Source organism: Chiloscyllium plagiosum, unplaced genomic scaffold (assembly GCF_037043375.1).
Source record: "Chiloscyllium plagiosum isolate Xiang-an unplaced genomic scaffold, Cpla_swu_hap1 HiC_scaffold_27, whole genome shotgun sequence".
NCBI classification, from domain to species: domain Eukaryota; kingdom Metazoa; phylum Chordata; class Chondrichthyes; order Orectolobiformes; family Hemiscylliidae; genus Chiloscyllium; species Chiloscyllium plagiosum.
In genome coordinates, this window is record NW_028270165.1 from 57,319,217 (window position 1) to 57,329,951 (window position 10,735).

The following is a 10,735-nucleotide window of genomic DNA, read 5'->3' on the forward strand; positions in this document are numbered from 1 at the left end:
TATTCATATCCCCATCCAGATGCCTTTTAAATGTTGTAATTGTACCAGCCTCCACCACTTCTGGCAGTTCATTCCATACACACACCACCCTCTGCGTGAAAATGTTGCCCCTCAGGTCCCTTTCCCCACTCACCTTCAACCTATGCCCCTTTAGTACTCGACCTTGGGGAAAGACCTTGGGTATTCACCCTATCCATGCCCCTTACAAATGCCTATAATTTTAAGGAGGAGAGAATGAGGACTGCAGATGCTAGACATCATTTTCCACCCCACCCCCACTTTATCCCAGTCCCGTGCCTTCAACTCAGCACGCCCTCTTGACCTGTCCATCAACTTTTCAATCTATCAGCTCCACCCACTTCTCCAACCTATCCATCGCCAAACCGTTACTACCTGATGCCTGGAGGAGGAACACCTCATCCTCTGCCTTGCGACCCTGCAACCACACAGGACAAATATGGATTTCAACAGTTTCCTCACCTCCCCCACTTTATCCCAGTCCCAAGCCTCCAACTTGGTGCTGCCCCTTCTGACCTGTCCATCATTTTTTCCTATCTATCTGCACCATAACCTCCTCCGAACTATCACCTTGCCACCCCCCCCAACCCCCACCTCTCACAAACACACACACACACACACACACCTACCTTCATCTACCTATGGCATTCTCAGCTACCTTCTCCCCCAACCCCACCCTCTTCCCATTTATCTCTAAGCAGCCCCGACCCACAAGCCTCGTTCCTGATGAAGGGCTTATGCCCAAAACGTCAATTCTCCTGCTCCTTGGCTGCTGCCTGACCTGCTATGGTTTTCCAGCACCACACTCTCGGCATAATTTTTTAGGTAATTGGAGGAAGGTTTCGGGGAGATGTCAGAGTAGGTTCTCTACTCGGATAGTGGTGGCTGTGTGAAATGCACTGTCAACAGTGGTAGTTGAGTCAGATACATTAGGGACATTTAATCGACTCTTGGATAAGCACATGAAAGTTAGTACAATAAATGGTATGTAGGTCAGTCTGATCTTAGAGTAGGATAAAGGGCCGGTACTGTGCTATGTACCTAAGTAGAGTCAAAAATGTTGTTTTATCAGCAGTACAGTCAGATCCGAGCAAACAAGGACATGCAGGTCATACTGCGCTTAGACAGAGTGAGGTGTACAGGGTTACAGCTGCACAGGAGGTGCGCAGAAGCAAGGTCAACATTAAATTTCAAATTGGAGAGCTCCATTCAGCAGTCTAATAATGGCAGGGAAGAAGCTATTCTTGAACCTGTTGGTACATGTGTTCAAGCTTCTGTATCTTCTGCCTGACAGAAGATGGTGCAGGAGATCATTCCCGGGCTGGGAGGGGTCTTTGAGGTTGGTAGCCTTTCCACGACAACAAGAAGTGTAGATGGATTTCATGGGTGGGAGGTTGGCTTCCGTGATGGACTGTGCTGTGCACACCACCTTCTGTAGTTTCTTCCGGACCTGGGCAGAGCAGTTGCCGTAGCAGGGTGTGATGCACCCAGATTCAATGCTTTCTGTGGTGCATCTGTAAATGTTGGTGAGTGTCATTATGGACATGCCGAATTTCTTGAGCATCTTGAGGAAGAAAAGGTGTCGTTGTGCCTTCTTGACCGTTGCATGGGTAGGTTTAGATATTTAGCCACTCCTTTCTCATTCTTACTAACTCCTTTACTTGATGCAGTCACACAGTCAGTTTCATACCTTGTGCTAATCTCTTTTGAAGGTCTTCTTCAGAAGGATAAAATATTATGAGGGGCAAAGGTAGTGTACATACATAATGAAATCTTTAAACTTGAATTCATTTTAAAGAGCAGAACAACGTATTTATGGTAAAAATGGGTAAACTTAACAGGTTTTATGAAGGTTGAGAGTGGGAAGTATGTGGAGATGCATGTTAAAACAGGACCGAGTCTGCATGGCTTTGACAACAGGAGGTCATGTCTGACAAATCTATTAGGATTCTTTGAGCAGGTAATGAGTAAGTTACACAAAGGGAGAGCCAGTGGACGTGAGCGATTTGGATTTCCAGAAGGCCTTTGACAAGGTGCCATGCAGGAGGCTGCTAAGTAAGATAAGAGTCCCTGGTGTAGGAGCAAGGTACTGGCACGGATAGAGGATTGGCTGACTGGCAGAAGGTAGAGAGTTGGCATAAAGGGGTCTTTAGAGTTCCAAAAGGGTCCATGCTGAGAATGCTTGGACAGGCCAGGAGAATGGTCAGAGAAGGGGCAGATGGAATACAATGTGGTAAAGTCTGAGGTTATGCAGAGACTGTTTTCAAAATGGGAAAGGCTTCGGAAATGTGAAACAGAGAGGGATTGGGGAATCCCAGCTCAGGGGGAGGATTGTACCATTCATTCGGGGTGGTGTGGAAAGGATCGTACCATTAAGACTTTGGAGAATTGTACCCTTAATGGCTGTGGGGGAGTAAAGGATTATACCATTCAGAGGGGGACGATTGCATCATTCGAAGGTGGAGGGGTGTACAGGAGGAAAAGGGGCGGGGAGGATTGTACCATTCACATCACGGGGTGTGGATTGTAACATTCACAGGGAGAATTATTTAGTTTTATTTTTCAGAATTTCCAGGATACAGGACATATGCCAATTTTCCCCACCAGAAATCGACTGAAACTGGGTGCGCTAAAAAAATCCAGCAGGAAGATTATCAGTAAAAAGGTCTAGTTTCAGTCATAGCAGTTATAGACTCAGAGTCACACCGCACAGAAACAGACACTTCATTCAACTCATCCATGCCGACCAGATGTTCCAATCTGGCCCAGTCCCAAGTTCCAGCATTTGCTCATATTTCTCTAAATCTGAACTATTCATCTAGACACCTTTTAAATGTTGTAATTGTACCCACCTCCACCACTACCTCTGGCTGCTCATTCCATACACGCTCTACCTTCTGCGTGAAAACGTTGCCCCTCAATTCCTTTTTAAATTCCTTTGTGGGCGGCACGGTGGTAGTGGGCGGCACGGTGGCACAGTGGTTAGCACTGCTGCCTCACAGCGCCAGAGACCCGGGTTCAATTCCCGACTCAGGCGACTGACTGTGTGGAGTTTGCACGTTCTCCCCGTGTCTGCGTGGGTTTCCTCCGGGTGCTCCGGTTTCCTCCCACAATCCAAAAATGTGCGGGTCAGGTGAATTGGCCATGCTAAATTGCCCTTAGTGTTAGGTTAAAGGGGTAAATGTAGGGGAATGGGTGGGTTGCGCTTCGGCGGGTCGGTGTGGACTTGTTGGGCCGAAGGGCCTGTTTCCACACTGTAAGTAATCTAATCTAATCTAATCTAATCTAAATCTTTCCCCCTCTCATCTTAAGCTTATACCTTCTAGTTTTGGACTCCTCCATCTTGGGGGAAAAGACCTTGGCTGTTCGCCCTATCCGTGATTTTCATGATTTTATAAAACTTTTAAGGTCACCCCTCAGCCGCCTCCACTCCAGGGAGAACAGCCTCAGCCTAGTCAACTTCTCCCTATCGCTCAAATCCTCCAACCCTGGCAACATCCTTGTAAATCTTTTCTGAACCCTTTCAAGTTTCACAACATTCTTCCAAGAGGAAGGATGCTGGAATTGTACACTTATTCCAAAAGGGTCCTAAACATTCTCCTGTACAGCCACACCATAACCTCTCAAATCCTATACTCAATACTCTGACCAATAAAGGAAAGTATACCAAACACCACCTTCACTATCCTATCTACCTGCAACTCCACTTTCAAGAAACTGTGAACCTGCTCTCCAATGTCTCTTTGTTCAATAACACTCCCGAGAACCTTCCCATTAAGTGTAGATGTGCTGCTCTGATTTGTTTTTCCAAAATGCAGCACCTCGCATTCATCTAAATTAAACTCCATCTGCCACTCCTCAGCCCATTGGCACATCTGATCAAGATCCCATTGTAATCTGAGGTAACCTTCCTCGTTGTTCACTACACCTCCAATTTTGGTGTCATCAGTAAACCTACTAACTATACATCTATGTTCACATCCAAGTCATTTGCATAAAAAATACAGAAAGGAGTGGACCTAGCACCGATCCTTGTGGTACTTCAGTGGTCACAAGCCTCCAGTCTGAAAAACAACTCTCCACCACCACCTTCTACCTTTGAGCCAGTTCTGTATCCAAAGGGCTAGTTCTCTCTGTATTCCATAAGATCTAACCTTGCTAACCAGTCTCCCTTGGGGAACCTTGTCAAATACCTTACTGAAGTCCATATGGATCATGTCCATTGCTCTGCCCTCATCAATCTTCTTTGTTACTTCTTCAAAGCACTCAATCAAGTTTGTGAGACATGATTTCCCATGCACAAAGCCATGCCGACGATCCCTAATCAGTCGTTGCCTTTCCAAATATGTATAAACCCTGTCTCTCAGGTTTCACTCCGACAACCTGCCCACCACCGATGTCAGGTTCTCTGGCTTTTCCTTATCACCTTTCTTAAATAGTGGTACCACGTTAACCAACCTCCAGTTTTCTGGCACCTCTCCTGTGACTATCAATGATACAAATATTTCAGCAAGGGGCCCAACAATCACTTCCCGTAGCCTCCCACAGAGTTCTCTGGTACACCTGATCAGGTCCTGGAGATTTATCCACCTTCGTGTTCAAGACATCCAGCACCACCACCTCTGTAATATGGACATTTTTAAAGATGTTATAATCTATTTCCCTACACTCTATATTTTTCATGTCCTTCTCCAGAGTAAACATTGATGCAAAATACTTGTTTAGTATCTCCCCCATCTCCTGTAGTTCCACACATTGGCTGCCTTGCTCATCTTTGATGTGCCCCATTCTCTCCCTAGTGAGCCTTTTCTCCTTAATGTATTTGTAAAAACACTTTGGATTCTCCTTAACCCTATTTGCCAAAGTTATCTCATGTCCAGTTTTTGCCCTCCTGGTTTCCCTTTTAAGTATACTCCTACTACCTTTATACTCTAAGGATTCACTCAATCTATCCTGTCTATACCTGACATATGCTTCCTTCTTTTTCTGAACCAAACAATCAATTTCTCCAGTCATCCAACATTCCCTACACCTACCAGACATTCCTTTCACCCTAACAGGTATATACTGTCTCTGGATTCACGTTATCTCATTTCTGAAGGCTTCCCATTTTCCAGTCGTCTCTTTACCTGCAAACATCTGCCCCCAAACAGCTTTTGAAAGTTCTTGCCTATTACTGTCAAAATGAGACATTCTCCAATTTAGAATTTCAACTTTTAGATCTGGTCTATCCTTTTCCATCACTATTTTAAAATTAAGAGAATTATGGTTGCTGGCCCCAAAGTGCACCCCCACTGACACCTCAGTCAGCTGTCCTGCCTTATTTCCCAAGAGTAGGTCAAGTTTTGCACCTTCTCCATAGATATATCCACATACTAAGTCAGAAATCTTTCTTGAACACGCTCAATAAATTCCTCTCCATTTAAACCCTTAAATCTATGGCAGTCCTGGTCTATGGTTGGAAAGTTAAATCCCCTACCATAACTATATAAGGGGAAATGAGTTTAAAACTGGGCACAATTCTCCAGGTGCAGTTTCAGCAATGCTATGTTTGGTTGCAGCAACATTTCCTTCCCTTTATGATCTATTCCTTTAGCGATAAAAGCGAATGCTACATTCACTTTCTTACTTATCTACTGTACCTCCATGCTAGGTTTCTGTGACTCATTAATGAGGATACCCAGATCCCTCTGCACCAGATCACCCCAAACCCTCTATTAGATAATAGGTTGCTTTGCAGGTTTTGTTTTTGATCAAAATGCATAACCTCACACTTATCCACCTTAAACTCCATCTGCCACATTTTGGCCCACTCTCCTAACCTATCCAGATCCATTTGTAAGGTTCATATATCCTCATTGCAATCTACCATCACGCCTATTTATGTGTCATCCACAAATTTGGCAAATGAGCCTTTTATACGTGTATCCAAGTCACTAATGTAGATTGTAAATAGCTGGGGTCCAAGGACCCAACCCTGTGGCACCTGACTAGTTACTTCTTGCCATCCAGAAAGAAAAGCCATCAATTTGGACTGTCTGTCTTCTGCCCATCAGCCAGCCACATATCCAAGCTGATAAATCAGCTCATATCGCATATGATCTAACCTTGCGAGTTAACGCTTTCTGTGGCACTTTAGCAAATGCCTTCTGAAAAGCCAGATATATTACATCTACAGGACCCCTATTATCCACTTGTTACATCTATGAAGAACTTAGTCAAATCTGATTTGCCCATCATAAAACCATGCTGACTCTGATGGATAGAGTTTTGATTTTTCAAACGTCCTGATATTGCTTCCTTGATAATTGACCCTAACACCTTCCCAACAACAGATGTTAAACTAACTGGTCTGCAATTTCCCACATATTGCCTGCCTCCCTTTCTGAATACAGGCATTACATTAGCATTTTTCCAATCCACTGGAACCATAAGATCCTGAGATATAGGAGCAGAAACTAAGCCATTCAATCATGGAAGAAAAGTTTCTCAAATCCATTCTCCCGCTTTCTTTGATCACCTTGACAATCAAGAACCTACCTATCTCTGTATTAAATAAACTCAATGAATCTTACTCATGTCCAGGGAATTTTGGAATATTGTAACTAATGAATCCACAATCTCCACTGCCACTTCCTTTAGTACCCTAGGATGTAGGCCATCAGGCCCAGGGGATTTGTTTGCCCTCAATCCTAATAGTGTACCTATCAACAGTGATTGTTTAAGTTCTACCTTTTCTCGAGCCTTTGACTTGCTCGTTCCAATACGAATGGTACTGCTGTCCTCCAACGTGAAAACTGAGGAAAAGTATTGATTTAGCAGCTCTGTCATTTCAGTGGTCCCCTTATTAACTCACCTGCTTCACCTGCCAAGGAACCAACATTTACTTTAGCGACACTGTTCCCTTTGGCAGACCGATAGAAGCTTTTGATATTTTATGCTAGACTTCTTTCATAATTTACCTTACCTATTTCTATTCATTTTGAAAATCCCTTTGTTTGTGTCTGGAACTTTCCCGATGTTTCAGCTTTCCAAAGGTCTGGAGTAACATTCCTGAACAGGCTGAAAATTAAAAAGAAACCCACCTTTCAGGTGGCTGGGGGGGGGGGAAAACCAACCCCCATTGTCCCCTATTGGTTGGTGGGCTCCCCAGCCACGCCCCCTCGATTGGTGACGACATTGTCGGGACCACGCCCCCTGTGTTGGCGCATGCGCAGTGTAGGTCCCGCGGCCGGACAAAGACAGTGTAACTGAGTGTGGGAGAGGAATGGCGCCGGCGGCTGAAGGAACAAGAACAGGAGCCGCTGGAAAAGCTGAGCAGGTCCGGCAGCTCGTGTCGGGAGGAATGTGAGGAGGTGTTTCGGGTCCGGGGATCCTCCTTCAGAACAGGACCAGGTTTCAGGAACATCCCGGGGAGGTCGCCAGGCCCGAGCACCAAGACCTGGCTCCTGCCCCCGGGGAGAGGAGACAGTGAGACAGGGTAGGATTGGGAACCGCGGGAGGAGGGAGACTGGGGAGTTTATAAACTCCTAGGGGGAGGCCTCAGGCCTCCAATAGAAGCCCCACAGGCCCAGTGTTTACTTCACCGGCGAAGGACCTCTCGGGTTGCCCGGGCAACCGGCCGCCAGCTTTGTGAGGGTCAGGCGCCTGTTGTCTTGGGACGGGGTTGTTGGATTGTTGTAGAATATTGATCTCCTCTGTACTTTTAATCTTGAAGATTTTAAAAATGTACACTGGCTTCAATTTCTGAATTCTAAGTACAGAAGCAAAATATAAACATCTCCTTACATGTATCCCAACATGTGCATAGGAGCCAAGACTGCCTCAAGATTTACTAAGGTGCTGAATCAATAGCTCTTTCTCTTTTGATTAATGAAGGTGGTGCCCAGCAGACTCCTGTACACAGACTGTTCTGTCAGCCTTTATGGGAAAGATAGGATAGCAAAACCGAGACACCAATGTAGCCAAGTAATCTGAAGTCACACTTTGGTGCTTTAATCGCCTCAAACGCATGCCATTCAGAATAATGTCAAGGCTATAGGGGTACCAGGCTCCCCAAGATAGCCAGGATGGATAACATACAGGAGAGCTCAAGTGTTATCCTTATCAAGCCTGTAACGTCTTCACAAATCTCTAACAAGTTAGACTACTAATTTTGACCAGAATAAGTATTACTGGAAGCTTCTCCACCAAATTTAAACTGGCAGGCGGGACTAGATTGGGTTGGGATATCTGGTCGGCATGGACGGGTTGGACCGAAGGGTCTGTTTCCATGCTGTACATCTCTATGACTCTATAATTGCTGAGATCAACTTTACAACCTTTCTTAAACCAGGCTGCAATGTTTGCAATTCTCCAGTCTTCTGGCACCTCCTCCAAGTCCCTTCCTTCAAGATTGTTGGATGCATTTCATCAGTGCCTTGTCAAACTTTAAGTACCAAATGCTAATCGAAGACATCTTTCATGTTAATTTTGAACTCTTGGGAGGTCATGTTGCGGCTGTACAGAACATTGGTTAGGGCACTGTTGGAATATTACGTGCAATTCTGGTCTCCTTCCAATGAAAAGATGTTGTGAAACTTGAAAGGGTTCAGAAACGATTTACAAGGATGTCGCCAGGGTTGGAGGATTTGAGCTATAGGGAGAGGCTGAACAGACTGGAGCTGTTTTCCCTGGAGTGTTGGAGCCTGAGGGATAACCTTATAGAGGTTTACAAATTTATGAGGGGCATGTATAGGATAAATAGACAGTCTTTTCCCTGGGTTCAGGTCTGTTTCCATGCTGTACATCTCTATGACTCTATGTTGGTTGCATCTGTAAGATCCTGAATCAGCACCTTGAGGAGAATTAGAGTGGAGTGAGAACAGAGAGGGAGAGAGAGTGGGATGGTGCGTTCAATTTTGTGGAATAACAAAAGAAAAGTATAATCTGCAGAAAGTAGAATTGCTTGTTCAGAATTGTTACACTGCACTAAGTGTAATAACTTTTGTAATTTCTTTTTACAGAGTATTTGAAGATCTGAAGACGGAAATTTCAAAATCGCCTTATGCCCAAAGCATTGACTCTTCTGCTCCTTGGATGCTGCCTGACCTACAGTGCTTTTCCAGCGTCATAGTTTTGAACTCTTGACTCTCCAGCATCTGCAGTCCTCACTTTCACATCAATGTCTGACAGTGACACTGGGACATCGGGACTGCAACGATTTTTGACTGTGATTCTGTGAGAAGGAGCAAAGCGTTTGCTTCCGGCTTGAATACATTTTCTGAATCAGTGGGACTGGATGAGAGACCCTACGTTGCAGCGCAGTTAGTATGGAGCCTGAAACAGTTATACGGCCTGGAAAGAGGAATTCACGGCAGGGAGGGGCTGTACCCACGTTTGTGTGCGGCTGAAGCTTCGGCCATGGAGAAACCCGAGGAATCCCGCCCGGTGAAGAAACCGTGGAAGTGTGGCGACTGTGGGAAAGGCTTCTGTGCCCCGTCTGCTCTGGAGATTCATCGGCGCAGTCACACCGGGGAGAGGCCCTTCAGCTGCCCCGAGTGCAGGAAGGGCTTTACCCAGGCATCTGCCCTGCTGACCCACAGGCGGGTCCACACGGGGGAGAGGCCTTTCAGCTGCCACGAGTGTGGGAAAGTCTTCAGCAATTCCTTCGCCCTGCTGAGGCACCAGCGAATCCACAAGGGGGAGAGGCCACTCTCCTGCCCCGAGTGCGGGAAGGCCTTCAGTGATTCCTCCCACCTGCTGACCCACCGGCGGGTCCACACAGGGGAGAGGCCCTTCAGCTGCTCCGAGTGCAGGAAGGCCTTTACCCAGGCCTCTGCCCTGCTGATCCACCAGCGGCTCCACACAGGGGAGCGGCCCTTCAGCTGCCCAGAGTGCGGTAAAGGCTTCAGCGATTCCTCCACCCTGCAGACCCACCAGCGGGTCCACACAGGGGAGAGGCCCTTCAGCTGCTGTGAATGCGGGAAGTGCTTTACCCAGGCCTCTGCCCGGCTGAGACACCAGCAGTCCCACACCGGGGAGAGGCCCTTCAGGTGCCCCGAGTGCGGGAAGGGCTTTGCCCGGGCCTCCAACCTCCAGACCCACCAGCGGACCCACACGGGGGAGAGGCCCTTTAGTTGTCCCGAGTGCGGGAAGTGCTTTACCCAGGCCATCACACTTCAGAAACACCAGCAGGTCCACATAGGGGAGAGGCCCTTCAGTTGCCCCAGGTGCAGTAAGGTGTTCACCTGCTCCTCCCACCTGCAGAGGCACCAGCAAGTTCATGTGCCATAGCAGGGGCATTGAAGGAGTGACGGCTGAGTGCCATTATCGACTGGAGTATTAACCCAGTTCCAGGGCCTCCCGGGTTCGAATCCTGCTGTGGCAGATGGTGAAATTGGAATTCAGTCAGTAATCTGGAGTTCCAAGTCTAATGATGAAGCCATTTTTGGGGGGGAGGGGGAAGAAAACCCCCATCTGATTCACTCACGTCATTTTTCAGGAAGGAAACTGCCGTTGTGGGAAAGAATTCACTCAGTCGTCCCAGCTGCATCCTTTACCCTGTCTGGCCTATGGTTGACTCTACACTGCCTTCCACCCTCTTCCCCCCCTTCCCCCCCATCCCCTCCTCCCCCCCCATCCCCTCCTCCCCCCTCATCCCCTCCTCCCCCCCCCATCCCCTCCTCCCCTCCCATCCCCTCCTCCCCCCCCATCCCCTCCTCCCCCCCCATCCCCT

General features: G+C 47.1%; 1 protein-coding gene across 1 annotated transcript in view; it reads left to right on the plus strand.

Annotated features, from left to right (window-relative positions):
* Positions 1–10,629, plus strand: part of LOC148144228 (uncharacterized) — a 29,821-nt gene extending 19,192 nt beyond the window's left edge. The window contains 1 exon segment of the mRNA XM_087975312.1: positions 9,199–10,629. Within this exon segment, the coding sequence (XP_087831438.1) occupies positions 9,199–10,293 (1,095 nt within the window). The 3' untranslated portion in view covers positions 10,294–10,629.
* Positions 10,630–10,735: the final 106 nt, after the last annotated feature.